Here is a 12638-nt window from a genome sequence, read left to right on the forward strand (position 1 = left end):
TGATTATTATCTTATTTTAATTACATTTGTATGTAGCAGTGTTCGGATTAATTTGGACTTGAACAATGCAGGTTGATTAGGGATACATTTGAATTGATTTCAGGTACGTTGCATTGTATGTTCACTATCAGAATTCGTTTGAATTTAGGCGGAGATATGAATGCAGGATCTATTGTATTCGTTTCCAAAAATAGATGACGCTGTTTATGAGACAATAAAAATCACAACTCTAGATCCATAAAATAAAACATTGGAGTCGTATGTAACTAAAACTCGCGAGGTTGTCTGATTGTGAATTTGAACTTTTTTTTTAAGTGATTTTATGACCTGGTAACTAAGACTTTTAAGTCATGTCTTATTTTAATTTATATTCTTATTTTTATGAAAGATGATAATGTGGAGTGAAATTTAGATTGAATAAGAATTTGAGACATTAATCAACTGGGATGAAATGAAATGAGATGAGATGATACGTGATGAAATATACAATCTCAGTTAAATGGTGGTAATTTACTGAGATTTTTTCAGTGGACTTTTTGGAGGATCCCGAGAAGTTACGTCCAACGCTTTTGTTTCATTTTCCCACATTTGTGCCCTTTCACAGATATTAAACAGTTAATAAACTACCGTTACTACACATTTAAACTTAAGAAGAAACACTAAATAGACAAATTAAAACAAAGCACACAACTTCACTCCTCGCCTTCCCCCCAAAAAGTCTTGAATTTGAACTGATGTTATCGCATAGATACAACCCACCGAGCTCCTGGCCAGATCTTCTCGATAGGTTACGATTCCAATCCGGTGGTAGTTCTGCGAAGGACTGCTTTGCTGGGACCAGTGTTAGCAAACTCTCTCAGCTTAAGAACGTAAGACGACCTATCAGCCAGAGAGTAGCTGGAATAGCCCTTTAAGCTACCGGCGAATCATCATTATTCCCTATTATCCTCTGCTAGGGTACCTATTACTTACCCTACCTATTGCTTACCCTATTATATAGGGCTCGAATCAAATCCTTTCATTTATATCGGTCTTGGGCAGTCTGTTTTAGATCCTCCCACGTCATGTCCAAGACGCCTAACTCCTGCTCCACCGAGCGACGCCAAGTTGTTCTGGGTTGGTCTCTCTTCCTTTTGCCAAACACTTTCCAGGTCAGTGCTCTCTTTGATAGGTGGGTATCAAGCTTTCTCAATATGTGACTAATCCAATGCCACTTCCGCGTAAGGATCTCCTTCTCCATTGGTGTCTGATTGGTGAATAAATGCCAAAAAAAAGGGAATTGATGGATTTAACAACTTGTGGATTCCGTGCTCCACTGTGTGTATGATTTATTTAATATTGAAAAAAATTTAGAAAATGGTCGCAGCCCAGACACGACGAGTTCATAAAATATAGGTTTACTGAGATATACCAAATTCAGATTAATACAATTACTTTCGACTTCACTCAAATACGTCTAGGAGATCGCTTGGATCGTGTAACAAATCGATCTAAGTATAATATAAATAATTGTTCTCTAATACATCATTAAGAGACAAAGCCTCTCTCGGACTTTTGTTACAAGGATTTCAAAGTAATGACTTCTAAAACATGACGCAGAGTGATTAATGACAAAACGCTATTAACTCATACGTCCACGCTTTCACGTTAATGGTCTAAAACAAAAAAAAATACATATACAAATTAATATGAATATATAGACTAGTAGTTTCCTTTCGGGGATCGTATCAAATATGGACCCCTTTCTCACTGACCTCACCGATAGCAGGGTCTTAGTTTTGTGATTAGAAAACTGCTGATTGGTTTTTTAACGCCCACGACTTGTAGACAAGAGCTCACAGTTCATCTCGTGTTAAACATTTAAGTGCCATAGACATCGTGAAGGCGGGCACTGTTCAAAATTGTTATTAACTAAATTTTTACTGGTTTTAGGACCTTTTGTAAGTCCGCGCGGGTAGATACCGCCACCCTGCCCATTTCTGCCGTGAAGCAGTAAAGCGTTTCGGTTTGAGGGGTGGGGCAGCTGTTGTAACTATACTTGAGACCTTAGAACTTATATCTCAAGGTGGGTGTCACATTTACGTTGTAGATGTCTATGGGCTCCAGTAACCACTTAACACCAGGTGGGCTGTGAGCTCGTTCAACAATCTAAGCAATAAAAAAGTTTATAAAAAAAAACACTTAATTTAAGAAACTGGATTCGTTTCTAAGCAATCCTTGATAAGTCTAAAAATAGCCAACCGGACACAATTATGGTGTATTCTACACCAACATTGGCCACGTGACACTAAATAATCTAAAAAACGACCATCACCAGCGAGTTATTTTAATGAAGTTTGTGAAATTCTTTATTTAAATTTGAAATCAGTAATAAAACTTAATGATTTAGCCCTTTTTAATGTAGGTATTTAGATTTTAGTGTGCTTTCCGTGGCTATCTTTCGGTTATATCACAAGATATGCATGCACCACGTGTAATGAAGTGGCGCTCTGGCAATGATTGGGGGCATTTTGAATAATATGTAAGTACAGTAAAAGCTCCTATTGGCGCTTCATTTATTCACGTTTTTACTATTCGCGGATTAAAAATATGCGACCCAATTCGCGGCTAAAGATATCTTGATTCGCGGATCTAATCGGTACATCGGTACATATGGTAGATAAAAAGAAATCCAATATACATGTAGGTATCCAACCGAATGTCCTTTGTAAGCGTGCTTTTCTATACTCGCGGTTTCTGTATTCGCGGCATATTTACGAAAAATAGACCCCGGGAATGAAGAGATTTTACTGCACCTACTCTCCTGATTTACCTACGTTGTATAAATAAATAAATAGTTAATATAAAAATCTACACAAATGTCAAACAATCAAAATGAAAATTTCACAAGACCAAAATTCCTTTAGTACATAATTGATTTTTAAAGTTATACGAGAACACACATTGTACCGAGTCGATTGTGAACGGTCTTCAAATGACCCGTCGATAAAACCGGTGGGTGTAATCCGACCACAACTAGATTTTATAGTTGACATTAACGGAGTCAGAATTAAATTAGATTCGTTTTACTCAAACAGAAACCAAACATTGACATGCATTACAAATTCATTAGGTACCCCTAACTATGCAAGCTTTGTAACTATAGCGTACTAAGATAATACCTAATACATTTTTGTAACGGTTTAAGAGGACACACCTGAAGATAAGCGGTAACTTATGGGTATAGATTCGGTCTAGACATAAGTCCTAATTCTAGTTCATCAGTGGCCATGTTTCAAATCGAAATGCCTAACTATTTTGGGACAGGTGGGTACCAGCCAGACTTAATATGGTATAGAATTCACTTAAAGAAATCTTAGACCCCCCATAAGCCCCTTCGTTACGGCTCTGTCGAACAATATCGCGACGTCTCACACAATGTGGGACCATCCGAAACATGGAATATTTATGGCATGACCCTCTTCCTAAACCCGTTGCTTTATAATGGCGTTCTAATGTTTGTGAATCTTATGAATTTTGATAAGATAACTTTATGTCGTATCCAATTTTGATACTGATTTCGTTACGTGTTTTTTCTCTTATAAGGCAGAGCTTACGGAATATATTTGACAGTTAATAGAATAAGTAGTCATTTCACTGAACTTCGTTTCGATTTATACATATTTTATTTGTTTTTGAAAGGAGATATTTCTAGGAATGATAGTGAGGCAACAGCTTTGATAGTAGGTTGGTGTCTGTGCATGACCGATTTTAATTGTTTCGGAAACTCGTATGTCGTATCACTCTTGTCAGAGCGGTCGTGGTCGTCACCCAGTATCATTGGTGTGGGCAGATGTTATGCGCCTCACGAGCAATCGCCACTCCTCGCGGTTTGTGGTACACTCATGCAAACAGCCGCCAACTGCCTGAACACGCCTACTTATAAAAATACCCAGGATCCAACAGCACTACTTGACAGGAATACACAAGACCAATCCCAATACCAATGTCAATATCAATAAATAGCCATGCGTTTACGAACTCTTTAACTACGAATTCAAGACCCACAAAAAGTTATTTTGCTTTTAACAGACAAACATAAACAGACAACAAAACAATGCATTGAGATATAAAATCTACGGTAGCTCCATTTACGGAGGAAGCACATGCCAAAACATTGACATGAGATTTGATTTAAAAAAAAAACACTTGCAATCATAAAAGCAAACATGATACACGGACATTAAGTAGTCGGACGCCATGTAGGCATTAGATGGCGGACAGTGATCGGTACGTCCGAAGATATAGATAATCCAACGCTTTCGTAAAGAAGGCGTTCGAAACACTACAATTAGGAGGCCAAACTGGTAATTTAACATTGACAGCTAAGAAAATTTAAACTGAAGACGATCAAGAAGTACATAGAGCTAAACGGGTTGATGGTTAATAAAAATGTAATTGTTTTTCAATTAATTCTCGTTCCATAGTCTGAGGCGGTAGCTACCCGTGCGAACTAGCAATTCACTCTAATGTCATCAAAATGTAAAAGACATAAAAAAAATGCATGTCTTTTGATTACACCTCACACCGGATGCTGCCCGATCGCGTTGGTATAAAACAAAAAACCTTTGTTGCCAACTCATTGCAATTAGCTGATTAGTGGACGACTAAGGAACGGTTCTCAGTCTCAGTAGACGATAAAAACTTATATAATGGCGGTATATGTACGTCCCCGGAAATCAGTCAACAAATCGTTTCACAGAAACACTTCGGAGACAAATACGTAAATAATTAATAAACAATATAGATGCTGGGAACGTAGTTTTAATGAAACTATCTAGTATGTCATCATTTCGTGTTCATTTCCATTCAAAAGTATCGAAAGGACACTAGTTTGGAATAGAAATTTTGATGCCATCGAACACGAAGTAACGCATGTTCAGAAATCAAGTAAACGAAATCTTAAGTCCATTGGTATAAGGTTCATTTTAATCGAGTTTCGGGTGAGCGAGTGCTATCAAAGTACCTATATCGGTCAATGAACATTGTGTGGGAGAGCGTCGAGACATCCGATATTCGGAAAAGAGCCCGCAACCCTTCGGCTTAAAAGTTTTAAAGCATCAAACAAACACGTTAATGGTAAAATGATATTTTGACTGCGTGTTCGTAGGTAGGTATACTGATGGAATTTCATTTTCATTTTATATTATTTAAATATTAAAGTAAACATTTCGATGCGCTTCTGTTCTGTGACATCAAAAATATTATCTATTTTGTATTTCTAACCTTCCTATTTGATTTTTATTCGCTAAATTGCGTTATATATTTACCATTCTCTAAAATACAATATCATTGGGTTATTAAATCTAAAATATTGTTCAAGGGATTATCTGATACTATTTATTGGAATACTTGACGTCTTTAAATGAAAACTCTTTATGAAATGTGCATTGCGACATATTTGTTTTGATTCCTTGTCTTAGAAAGAATCATCTTTGCAGTTACAATCTGTAATGATAAAGGACTATCGTTCTTGTGATCGAAAATGGCTGTGTTATTCTTATTCAATTAATTCGTCATTAAACTACATTTCTTTTAAAACATTTTATCCACATTTGACTTCCTTGACAATCACTATGCAGCTATCTACAGTTCGTATTAGTATCTTAACGCCTATACCAGTTGAATATTACAGAAAATACTCGCTTTATTTACCAAGATCATCTCTGTACCATGTTCATCGGATGTTCTAACACTTTTTTTTTCCAGTTTCGAATACCCCTTAGCGAACCGGCTCGGGCGACTATGTTTGGCGTTCGTGACATAGGCGCAAGCCCAGCCTTATTGTTAAAACAAACTGCAGGCGGCCCGATAACAACTTATGCATATGCGCACTAAGCAAACATCCCTGTTCTTGAAGTTGGATGAACTCGTGATCCAGGTAGTTTCGTTACGTAATAAATTGAATGGTCTGTTCAGAATGAACTTCGCTTATTAATAAGGTTAACGAACGGTCTTTTGGTTTATCTAGAATTTTCGAATTGCATGATTGAGTTGCAGAATTTACGCGCGTTTGGGCTTTTTACAAATTTAATAATCGACACCAGTTATCAGTATAGTAATTTCTTCGGTTTTTTCGTGTCTTAATCGCAATTAAAACTGGTTTTCGGAGGCAACAGTGACCATGAAAACTTTAAACTAGCAAACATAAAAACATAGCAAATATTGCGATGACAATAAAAAAAAACGAGATTAGAAAACTGATTTTAATCATCAGTATTCGAGTAAACATAAACAGAAGCGTTCATATGTAAAAAAGTTTTAAAGAAAATATAAACACAATTCTATTCGTTTTCATTGATTTGGTCCCTAAAGGGTATCAAGTTCTATCGTTATCTTCGTACGACCTAGGCGTGTTTGCTGACAAAACACACACGAGTCTCGCCGTACCTTGATCAAACACGGCCGTCGGACCCCACGGATGCGAGAAGAGGTCGTCGCCTGTGCCCGTAAGGGTGTGGAATGAGGCACTCAGTTAACAACCTAATGTGGTCGCGCTCATTCTGATGTTTCATTTTAAAGTCCACACTTTTGTTTCAACGAACAAAACGTCTGATACATTCGTATCAGAGACATTTAACCCTTTACCATGTAAGGCACCGGTGCCCTACACGGCGCACACAAGTAGGTAATTACTGGTGGTAGGACCTCTTGTGAGTCCGCGCGGGTAGGTACCACCACCCCGCCTATTTCCGCCGTGAAGCAGTAATGCGTTTCGGTTTGAAGGGTAGGGCAGCCGTTGTAACTATACTTGAGACCTCAGAACTTATATCTCAAGGTGAGATGTGCATTTACGTCGTAGACGTCTATGGGGCCTAGTAACCACTTAACACCAGGTGGGCTGTGAGCTCGTCGACCCATATAAGCGATGAAAAATAAAAAATACTAAGCGCCTGAATTACCTAAGTTTGCCTTCTTTTGTTTGTTAATGTATGTTTTAGTTTTTAGGTCTTTTAGAAATAGATTCATTCTTTATTAGTATCTTCGGATTCGTCTTTCCCGGAGTCTACTAGATATTCCGGTGCATTAGTAAGAAGATACTTAAATAAAAAAAATAAAAGAATCAGGGACGTCGTAGAATATTTTTATGTTGATACGTATTTAACACGTATTCACGAATGACTTACATTATAAAATTTACGTAATCACTTTCAGTAGGACGTATCGTTGGCGCCCTCGGACAGATGCAACCATCAATTATTTCTGCCGCGAAGTAGTCATCCCTTTCCGTTTGAAGGGTGGAACATCCGACAAATATATTTTGAACTTAAACAAAATTGATTATAAAGTTCTAATATTTCACTTATAGGATAGAATGCGAATATGTGCAAATAGCGATGTGCGAACATACATATTCAATACACACATTAAAATAATTACAATTACCATTCGATCGATGAACACAAAATTGCCAATTAAAAAAAAAAAAACCAAGACAATAGAAAAACTTTCGCATGAGAAACTAACATTTCTCATACAATATTGTGGTAATGCTGTAAAAACTCCCCAGACTTGAGGCGACGTAAAAAACCTCGAAACAATTACTTTACATAATGCTCCCGCATGTCTTGACATTCTCGAATGATGTGACGGAGAACTATGTGTACCAGTATACATCCTTCAGCCGTTACTTATAAGGTATATTCATCGTATAAATCTTTGGTTGTAAGGCAAAAGGGAGGAGCGCATATCATCAGTTGGATATCGACTGGGACCATATGGACTACAATATAATTGAAGCCGTGAGCGCAAAAGTGGCTTAACCCACAATTATTCATATTCGTACTTAAGAATTGCAATTTATTTAAAACATAATAAATTTTGATGCAAAACCCTATCCTATTCCCTAATTTCATCCATAGATTACATTTTATTACGGCTTCGTAAGCATTCTTTTTGCGCGTATTGTTTTTACCCACGAAGCAGTGTAAAAGTAAATTCAAACTTCATTATCTCCATCCTGACTATGGTAAGCTTTTTTTCCACAGGAGAAAATCGCCGGATCCCCACCCGCACGGCAGGTGGGGTATGTGGGAGTCGAACCTCACTAAAAACTCCTGCCGCTCACAGCCGGCGCCCTAACCCGGACCGGGCGGGAACCCAGTCGGAGCTATTGAGACGGCGGGACAGGGTTTACGCAGAGCATATTACATCCATCCCGGACTATGGTAAGCTTAGCCCACTTTTACGCTGACGGTCTCATATAGGTATGGGACCATATGCACCCTTAACAATTTAAGTCGGGATGAGATTGCGACGATCAACGCTTAAGCGGCGGGATTGATTCTTATTTCAAAAGTTGCTCCGTCAAAATCTTCGTCACTGACAAACCGAAAACGTATCTCTATCACGCTCTAACGCGAATGCTAGAAGAGAGCGAACGGTCAGTTAAGTTCCCGGTAGCTTGTGCGGTTCAGTACAAAACGTGTACGTAAACCGGAAAATTGCCGGATGTGCATTAATAATATACGTCCGAGCTTATTTATACCCAACCGTCAATCGCCCGGAGATTTGTCGCTGGTTTGCAAATACAATTAAAATCACGAGTACAATTTTTAAATAAATAACATTAAAAAACTTCAAATTGTTGAATGAGAGGCACTTTTTTTTTCTGGTCAGGAGGAAATCGCCGGACCTCCGCCCTCCACTGGGGACGGCGGGCGGAGCATGTCGGAGTCGAACCGACTAAAACCTCCTGTCGCTCAACAACCAACGTCCAAACCTCACATGAGACAGAACTCATGAAAAGGCAAATGAAAGAATGAGAGGCACTAGTGCATTGGACAGACGAAACACACAGCCCGGCGGGTGATAAACTGTTCCTAGATCTTAAAAACACCACTAATCTACTGCATTGCACTTACCACTACTTGTAATCTTTAACCGAAACAAATGAATGCTTCAACCGAAAAGGCAGGAAGGCGGTATACACCATTATGGTTTCGCATTACGCTCCACACGTCCATCTCCCATCAACAAAAAATTAGTAATTGTCGCAGAAAAATATTTAAAAAAAACAGATCTTACGATCGCACATTCGGACGTAGAACATCAATCACCCTTCGATTTTGTAAAATAATAAACAAAAACTAAGTTTTACGATGCGAACAATTATATTTATGCTGATTTGATTGCTTGGATTCATGCGTCGGGCTTAGAAGCCAATAATTAAGTTGTAAAACATGAACATACCGAGTCACTGACGCTAGTTATCCCCGTAAACTTGAGTTTACACACAGGGTTAATGGTTATGTGAAAATTTAGCATGACACATCGACATACGATAAAAGTTTCTGTATATTCATTGGTATGTAAAGACAAATGAACAGACGGCAAATCTAAAATATCTAACTGTGGAAACAAAATATTTGCGCGAACAAACAACTAGATAAAGACAGAAAGTAATTCTAAAAACCCCTGATTTTTTACTACAATTATACTATGATCCCTTACTAATTTCTAATATACCACAGACAAACGAATTTCTACTGTTTTATTAATTTTAATCTTTACGATTTTACCAACATTGAAATGATTTACCTTTTCGAAGCATTTTAATTCGAGAACGAAATTATCGTATAAATAAAATAACGATAAGGTCACCACTAAAATGGTAAATGGCGCAGAAAACGGCCCATAGTTGAATAGTATGTGTGCTCTGAAGTATTTAACCATATAGGGGAACTGGAATCAATAAAAATCAGAATTACGTGAACGCAATTAAGATTAACACAGATACTCTGATTGCGACGACATAACCTACAGATTTGAAAGTGATGTAAAACTTTAAGTACCAAATGATATTCTTTGAGTAAATACGAACTGGGCATTGGAACAGCAGATTCCAAAACTGATTAGTCATTACACATTACAATAGTACTGTCTGCAGTATTAAAAGGCAGAGAGTTGCTTCTTGAGAACCGCTCCGACTACTCAAATATTCAGTGTTCTCAGACAGCGAACGTTACAAATAAGTAAAGGCGTTTCTGAGAACAATTTCTTGTCGCGAACGCTCGATTGAGTGGAAACAGCGTCGAGATGTCTTAGCTGACATGTTATGCAAATTTACCCCTCCGCCCGTTATTATAAAGTTGAAAATAGAAACGATCGAACGAAATACAGGAGATTAAGTGTTAAATTGTTCATATTGAGTGCATTTAAGTTGAGATTTATGCGTGACAATTGTACGATGAACCCCGCTACGGTCATTCGTCCAGCGGTCCGCAATTGATCATTAATTGGGTTTTGTTTACAGAATACGATCGCTTCGGCGCGTCTATGTTTGTACAACATTATGATATACTTTCTCATTAATGTATCAAGTATACTCTTTGTTAGTGAACGTTTCATAGAAATAAGTTTTAATGTTATCTGATGCTTTATTTTGTCGGTCATTTAATTCGTAAAGCACCTAATGAAGTACACGATCCGCTAAGGATTCTCGACGTAAGATAAGAAACGAATTGTGAGAAATTCGCATCAAATTTGCATTTAAATTGTCATACATATAATTGAGACGATCCTTCTTTTTGACACGCTATTAAAATAACAAATTATTGTTTAACTTAATGCGATTAATGATAGAGGATTACGAATACAAAACTGTTCTAGCATACAAATAAACGCTAAATGAACATTAATATTGTGCGGTGCTACCAAACTTTCCCTACATAACTCGACAGACACCTTGTCCATTTCTCTGAGCTGAATATAACACTGTAAATTGATCAATATTCAAAAGTCCCATCGTGGTCCCGACCACAGAAATCGTGGGCATTTGCCTCGAATACTAAACATATACTTGAGGCATTTGTATTCTCTGTGCTAGGTTCGCCAGAACACGCTCCGGGCTATGTATAGAATTAAACTGTTCTTTCTTATCTTGTCCATATCTAGGATGCTTTAATGCTCTGTAATGTATAACGTTCTAGGATTACGTTTGAATTTACGCAATAATGAAAGTTTTATGGGATTTCTGAAATTCGATAAATTTTGAATAGATTTTTAACTATAAACAGCTTCGCGTTGTTACCAACATTAAAATAAAACGCGAAATCGTGTTTTAGGGTAGAAAATGGTTTTAGATTTAGTTAGGAATTATTCATTTCAATGTTTACAAGGAATTTATTTCGTTAATTTTCATATTTGATTACTAGTTTCACTCGAAATTATTCTATGATTTTACTATTCCGTTGCGGTGCATCTTCCACGGCTACAAATTAGAATTACGTTTAAAAAAATCTGAAAACAAATAAGTTCGAATATGACATTTAGATAAGCTCTGGAAGTTGTCGGAACTTAATAAAATGAAAGCTTAATACCTCGAATCGAATCTATACGAACTTTAAAGTTGTATTAAATAAGTATTATAGTTATAGTTATACATTTACAGTATGAGCAAGCTAAAAAGAACAATGTACAGGGAACACAGGCTAGACAATAGCCATTATTAAATTACAGCGATCAAAATGTAAGCTACGGGTTCCGAGAAGTAACGACAGAGAACACGGCCAGTTTGGATTTCACAATGGAGTATGGAGTCCTCAATACTTCAGTTTGAATTGAACGTTTACAAACGCGGTACAATTAAATGCATTAAATATACGATGCGTTGAATTCACTCCAGTTTTTTTCAAAACGAGTCGTTTCACAAGTCCGCAGTGTGAGAACGGAGGCTACCCGACCGGTTGAGAGCGACAGTGGTCTAACCGTAAGCTCCCCTCGTTGTTATACCACCTCGCGCCGGCCGCGTTACCTGAGGACCGCGCTTTCATAAGCTCGCCAACATTAAAAATCTATAACATTTCGAACTCACCTTCGACGCCCTCGATCCTGGACGCCGCCGACGTCACCAAAAAGACGAATGACAATAATTGAATCCCATAATCCGGTACAAAGTTCCTCGACCACATTTTGTAGCACAACATTCACACATGGATCACACACATTTGTTTCAACTCCTTCTATGTTGTTTATCACAATAAAATCAACACTCACGGAACTAAATGTAAGAACTGACACTTCATTTTGTTTTTGAACTGTTGTTACGTCGAAAACATTCGCTTAATGAACATTTTAGCGGTAAACACGTTCAAAAGTAACGTTAAGCCCGGTAGGAACATGCGCAGCCGCGTCCCGCTCGCATCTGACGGCTTTGTCTGTAAATACATGTCACAACGTACGGTAAATCAAAATGGCCGCCAGTACGTCTGTGTGCGTCTAGGGTCCTTGTTTTGGCACTAAACTTCCAATAATAAACCTTTAAAATCAACTAAAGTAGTAGTTTTAGTAATATCAGTCTTAGTTGTAGTAAAGTTAAGTCATGAATAATTTTGTTTGTCGAGAATAAACCGTGAGAACAAAATTACGCACACATAGGTAGATACGCGAAGGAATGTTGATTCAATGGAGAAATCAAGCGGCACCGCAGCGCCATTTGTGCGCAGGCGACGTCGAGCTTTTGAACTTTGTTTTGATACAACCACACCAGAGATGGCGTTGTTATCAATTTAATTTAAAGCTCTAGATAAGCAGATGATCTTTCGGCCCTCGTGTTATTGAGTGCTTCATTGAGCCCATAGATATAGTAACGCGAGACA

General features: G+C 37.7%; 1 protein-coding gene across 1 annotated transcript in view; it reads right to left on the reverse strand.

Moving 5' to 3' along the window:
- The window catches only part of N (neurogenic locus Notch protein), a 172519-nt gene extending 160320 nt beyond the window's left edge, over window positions 1-12199 (reverse strand). The window contains exon 1 of the mRNA XM_089733047.1: window positions 11855-12199. Within this exon, the coding sequence (XP_089589173.1) occupies window positions 11855-11966 (112 nt within the window). The 5' untranslated portion in view covers window positions 11967-12199. The remainder of the gene's footprint in view (window positions 1-11854) is intronic.
- Window positions 12200-12638: the final 439 nt, after the last annotated feature.

Source organism: Bombyx mandarina, chromosome 15 (assembly GCF_030267445.1).
Source record: "Bombyx mandarina strain Sakado chromosome 15, ASM3026744v2".
In the NCBI taxonomy this organism is placed as follows: Eukaryota; Metazoa; Arthropoda; class Insecta; order Lepidoptera; family Bombycidae; genus Bombyx; species Bombyx mandarina.